General features: G+C 45.0%; 1 protein-coding gene across 1 annotated transcript; it reads left to right on the top strand.

Moving 5' to 3' along the window:
- The first annotated feature begins 1,213 nt into the window (after positions 1-1,213).
- Positions 1,214-5,729, top strand: LOC130798739 (uncharacterized). The gene is made up of 5 exons (XM_057661839.1): positions 1,214-1,531; positions 1,688-2,007; positions 2,103-2,763; positions 3,028-3,165; positions 5,670-5,729. Exons 1-5 carry the CDS (start codon positions 1,214-1,216, stop codon positions 5,727-5,729), a joined length of 1,497 nt encoding a protein of 498 aa, XP_057517822.1.
- The last annotated feature ends 236 nt before the right edge of the window (positions 5,730-5,965 follow it).

The raw sequence follows: 5,965 nt of genomic DNA, 5'->3' as shown, positions 1-5,965 counted from the left end.
TTGAATGGCCCATGGGCCAGTTACCTCTAAAAAACCCTAACTCCCCACTCTCCCACAATGCATGGCTCTCCTTGTTTCAAGATGAATAACTGCCCACTCTTCCCATGATCAGTCCACCTCCCATTACTCCCACTACTCCCATGATAGTTCACTTCTTCTGCAACTTCCCTTCCTCACCATTATAAATAGGGGCTACCATCAAGGAGGGAGGATCATCTGAAATAGCTTTCCTAGTATCCTTGCTTACATTACTTCCTTAGCCTTCCCAAACACTAGCACTAGCACTAGCAATCCCAATCCCGACCTTCCTTCTTGCATTCATTCTACAATCTGTCATTCATTAATTTCCGATCTACGTTCTGACTTGAGCGTCGGAGGGGTTTTCTGGGAGATCACCCCCCGGACAAGGCTAACGTGTTGTGTTGCAGGAATTCAGGTCGCTTCCTCCCACGAGTTGCTACTTCCGATAACGCCTCCATCTGCGGTATTCCAAGTGTCTCGCACTTCCTCGTTTCATTACCGAAACAGTTTGGCGCCGTCTGTGGGGAGTGTTACAAAAAGTCATGGCTCCCAAAAGAAATCCAACACAAACCGCAACCGTGCATAGCACAGATACGGACACTTCCGCAGGTCACGCTAATAACCAAGCCGTGACTCGTCGTGATCTGGACATGCTAGCACGAAACCTCACTGCCGCTTTTTCCGAACAACTCCGCACTGTCATGAATAATAACAATAACCCCCTCAACAGCAAGTATTGGAAGAAATGGCGGAGCAGATAAAAAATCTGCGAGAGAGAATCGAACCCCACCAGGAGCTATCAAAATCCCATGAATCTTAGGAGGGGAACTCAAGGATGTCACATTCCAGTAGACGCAATAAGAAGAGGAGGGAAAGATCGAGGACACATACAAGCCTCAACAGAAGCGAATCCCAAAACGGGGAATCCAAAACCGCCTCTCGAGATGCCCGTACTTACCTGGAAAACAAGAAGCAGAGGGCGTTCGAAAGTGTTCAATCATTGGTGGACAAGAGGAGGGAAGAAAGGAAGAAAGCGCAACTCACGGGATCTAGCCATCCCACCAGCCCCGTCATAATGCCGCGGAATGAGACCGGCAAGAGTAGCCTCCCCGAAGATCTTATGCCAATAATCTCTCCGTTGGCTCCGGAGATACTGAATACTCCCAACCCCGGGAAAATAAAGATCCCAAATATGGCGGCCTTCGATGGAACATCCTGCCCCGAGGAACACTTGATGGCATACAAAAACTTGATGTTGCTGTACACCACCAACCCGGCATTGTGGTGCAAATTCTTCCCAACTACTCTCACAGGAGTAGCCTTGACGTGGTACACCTCTCTTCCAGGGAGAAGTATCCACACCTTTGCCCAATTAGAGAGCAAATTCCTGGGTCACTTTGTGGCATCCAGAAGGCAGGAGAAATCAAACTTCCATTTGCTTAGCATAACGCAACTGGAAGGGGAATCCATATCATCGTATCTGAGGAAATTCCATGAGGCTGTGCTGGAGGTAACGGATTTGGAAGAATCAGTCGCCTTAAACGCCCTAATCAACGGAATGAAGGCTCAAAGGCTCAAGTTCCAGTTGGTCGAGAGTCAAGTGAAGACATACGCGGAGGCCATGAAGCAATGTCAAAGCTATGTCACGGCCTCCGAGATATGTCAGGCACATGACCCAAAGAGGCGTAAATCAGAAAAGAAGGATCCAATATCCAATCGCTCCTCAAGGAGCATAGAGGAACATCCATCTAGGAGGGATAAAAATTACATGCCGCATCGTCCAGAGCCTCCATCAGACATGGGACCTCCACGATCCCGGCACGTATATGCCGTTGAAGGGGAGTCCAAAACGCGGAATTTGCTTGATGGAGGTAATGACCCGAGGTTCAATTGGAACAGGAAGGACATTTTCTTCGCTGTTCGGGATGAGTTGCCAACTCCCCCTCCTATTACCACTCCCTCCGATCGACGCAACTACAATCTGTGGTGTGATTACCACAAAGAGCACGACACACTTTGGCCCAATGCCGCGAACTCAAACGTATCCTACATCAACTAGCCGACGAGGGGGAGCTATCAAGGTTCATCAATCGAAAGGACTATGGCACGAGAGGCGACGCGGAAGGAAGGCCTTGGAACCAGAAAAGAAACGAGGCTAGGCGTGAAAGTTCCAACACACAAGGAACCATCAATATGATTTTCAGCGGCTACACCGAGGAATATCCCACAATCCGCGCTACGAAAGGCAGCGTCCATACTTTGTTCAAAGGACCCCCAAAAACCACCTCAAGTGGGCCGATCATGAGATTTGATGCCACTACTTCCCAACCGTTGCAACAACCACACACTGATCCTTTAGTGGTTACCATCAAGATTGGGCAAATGATGGTGAGGCGAGTATTGGTGGATACCGGAAGCACAGCCGATCTTATAACGATGGAATGCCTAAGAAAAATGAAATTCGAAGAAAAGCACCTGCAACCCCTTGATAAACCTTTGATTGGGTTTGGAGGAAACCAGGTCATTCCAATGGGAACAATCATACTCCCTGTGCGAGTAGGGGAAAGAAGCGGAAGCAGAACTATGCCCATACGATTCACGGTGGTGGATCTCGTATTCCCCTACAACGCCATCATTGGGCTTCCACTTATTAACAAGATCAAAGCAGCAATCTTTCCTCATCAACTCTTGCTGCAATTCGAGCGGGATGATGGACAAGTTGGCATCCTCAAGGGAGACCAGGTAATGGCCCGCCAATGCCTCATCAACACCATGAAGCGCGGACCTTCCGCGACACCCGCCAAAAGAGAAAGGGAAAAAAACTACCCCGCCCATTAAAATGGAGACCATTTGAAGAAATTCTTCATTTAACAAGATTTGCAAGGGGCAATCAGTGATTATCAGTCTTATTAGTCTTATCAGCTTAACTCCGCGAAATTGTTTCATCCCGCGAAGTATTCGTGTTGTCATTCGAATTCAGTTTTATCATCGCATCCCGCGACGTAGTCGCGTTGTCATTTGTATTCTGTTTTATCAGCACTCATCCCGCGGCATGCTCGCGTTGTCATTTGTATTCTTAGTGATCATCAAAATTCATTTATAACATCAGAAGTTTTATTTTCAGATTATCCGGCTCTTATATTCGTAAGTACTCGACTAAAATCTATTGCAAATCTTATTAAATTCAGTAATATCCATAAGTCGGACCCCTTGAGAGGGGTCCCATAATCAAATTATTCTAAGTCACTATGAATCGGTGATATCGAAAAGTCGGACCCTTAGATTGGGTCCCAAAATCGAAAATATTCCAAGGTTGCCCATGATACTGCCTGTTCGCGACATTGAAAAGACGGACCTTTAGAATGAGATCCCGAATAAAATTCTAAGTAAAATCTCAACTATCTTCGATATTCATAAGTGGGATCCGTAAACTCGGGTTCAATGATTCAGAAAAATCAATCTCGTAAGTCAGGAAAGTTCCCGTAACTTCGATAAGTCGGACCCCCAGGGAGGGGTAGAATATAGAAAATTATTCTAAGTCCTTCAACACTCGAATGTGCCCGGGGAGTCAACAAGTCGGACCCTAAACTGCACCCCCAGAAACGAAAATTATTCTAAGTATAGAAAAATTACACATTCTGCTGTCCGACTTATAGATACGACGGATGTTATGCCGCGCCATCTTCTTCGTCGCTCTAAACCATCGTATGAATAAAGTATGAAAAATATTCCAAGTACAAAGGAAGTCCGTATGATCAATAAGTCGGACTCCCTGGTGCGCTCATTCATGGTGTAAAAATTCTAAGTATGGGAGAATTCCCATATTTCCGTATGATCGAAGACACGGGCCTTTAAGCCCATTCCGCGTCATGGAAGAGCAAGGGGTATGATAAGAGAAGTGGCTGGTATTCTTATCGTTCCGTGAGGTCGATAAGTCGGACCCTGAATTATACTCTAAGGAGAACAGAAATTCTAAGTATAGAAATTACCCATTCTACAGTCCGGCTTGCTAATTTGGTGATTCTTTATTCCGCGTCATCCAACATAGCCGCGGAATACAACAAGGCCGCGTCATCCTCGTTAGCGTCATAGGAGCAACTTCCAATCTTTCGAAGCATTTTTATCAATCCGCGATATTGATAAGTCGCACACCCAGGTGCTCCCTACCATTTTTGAAATATTCTAAGTATGGAAGGATTCCCGTGCCGACCATATGATCGAAGACGCGGACCCTTACCTTCATTCCGCGGCGTAGAAGATATGAAGGGCTCGCTGAGACGAGAAATTATTCTAAGTATTCTTATCCTCCCGTGATATCAATAAGTCGGACCCTAAATTGCACTCCAAGAAAAACATGGAAAAAATTCCAAGTCTGAGTTCACTCATTCCACCGTCCGACTTGTAGACGTGGCGGCTCTCTTGCCGCATCACCCATGATAGCCGCGGAAATTAATGAGGCCGCGTCATCCTCCTTGTTGCAAACCATCGAATGACCACCTTATAATTTTTCGAAGTATGGAAAGTGTCCGTAGAGTCGATAAGTCGGACTCCCAGGTGCCCCTAATAATTTTGTAAAAATTCTAAGTATGGAAGAATTCTCGTATTGTCCGTATAATCGAAGACACGGACCTTTGTGCTCATCCCGTGTCATAGAAGAATAAGGGGCTTGTTAAGACGAGAAAAATTGTTCACGTATTTTTATCGTCCCGCGATGTCGATAAGTCAGACTCCCCTAAGTTCTTCAGTGAAGGTTTAAAAATCTAAGTATAAATCTAAGCCGCGTCATCAACTCGCGTGATTTACTCGTTCTGCGGCATATTATCCTCCTAAGACTCCACGGTATGTAATAATAATAAATAAAATAAATAAAAAATAAAAAATAAAAATTATTGTGATTTCATCCGTGTGGTAGAAAAGTCGGACCCCCTTAGGGGGGTCTTGTTCCAAAAATATTCTAAGTGTTGGAGCTTCCGCGGCATTAAAATAGCACAAACTAGGCTGGAAGCATCAATTTTATAAAACATCCGCGCGATATGCTACACATGTAGATAGCTGTCTCAGTTGGTTCCTTGTGTTGCACGCCATCTCGGAGGTCGCAGGATCAAACCCTCCTATTTACATTTTTGCTGTTGACTGGAGCTACTCCGCGGCATGATATAATCCACGGCTTGAGTTACTACATAATAGCAAGGTTGTCTCAGCTGGTCTGAAGTGCTGCACACTATCCCAGAGGTCGCGGGATCAAATCCCCCTATTTGCATTTTTGCTGCTAGCTGAGAGTACTCCGCGGCATGACTTAATCCGCGGCTTGTGTTATTCAATTCGCTCTCCTCTTGGATTTAAAATAAATAAATAAAAAAATAAATAAATAATAATAATAATAATAAAAAATTGGAATGATCCGCATGATAGATAAGTCGGACCCCCATTGGGGGCGATCTTGTCTCAAAAATTCTAAGTTTCAAGAATAGTCACGGCATCAAAGTATTAAAAGCTGGACTGGAAGCATAGATTATAAAGAGTCCGCGCGATATGATACATAAGTGGATAGTTGTCTCAGTTGGTCGTAGGTGCAGTATGCCATATGAGAGGTCACGGGATCAAGCCCTTACACCTATATTTTTGCTGCTATATGATAATATGATTAGGATTGCTCCGTGGCATGCTTCAAAGCCGCGGCTCAGTTGGCGTTATTCGTTTCTCTTTAAACTCGGAGCGCTTCACACGATGACTTTGAAAAGTCATATCTTTTTCAGTACAACTCGGATTTCGACATATGAACAGTCGACTCGAAGCTTACGAGCTCAATTTTCATGATCCATTAGAAGATTCACCTAATTGGGTATGTGTTCATCCTCATGGGGCTTTTGAATGTTCTTTATGATCGTATCCCTTCACCAAATCAACTACGATGGGCGCGTGTTTTTCCGCATAAAGGAAGATA

The sequence above is a fragment of the Amaranthus tricolor genome, chromosome 13 (genome assembly GCF_026212465.1).
Source record: "Amaranthus tricolor cultivar Red isolate AtriRed21 chromosome 13, ASM2621246v1, whole genome shotgun sequence".
NCBI classification, from domain to species: Eukaryota; Viridiplantae; Streptophyta; class Magnoliopsida; order Caryophyllales; family Amaranthaceae; genus Amaranthus; species Amaranthus tricolor.
Note: the sequence above shows the minus strand (reverse complement) of the source record. Positions and strands in the feature narration are given on the sequence as shown.

Excerpts from the sequence above, each read along its gene's own strand:
- LOC130798739 (XM_057661839.1), top strand. The coding sequence starts at position 1,214 with ATGGCGGCCTTCGATGGAACATCCTGCCCCGAGGAACACTTGATGGCA. Across the intron at positions 1,532-1,687 it reads TCCATGAGGCTGTGCTGGAG|GCACATGACCCAAAGAGGCG; the intron begins GTAACGGATTTG and ends GAGATATGTCAG. Across the intron at positions 3,166-5,669 it reads ATTATCCGGCTCTTATATTC|GATTGCTCCGTGGCATGCTT; the intron begins GTAAGTACTCGA and ends TAATATGATTAG.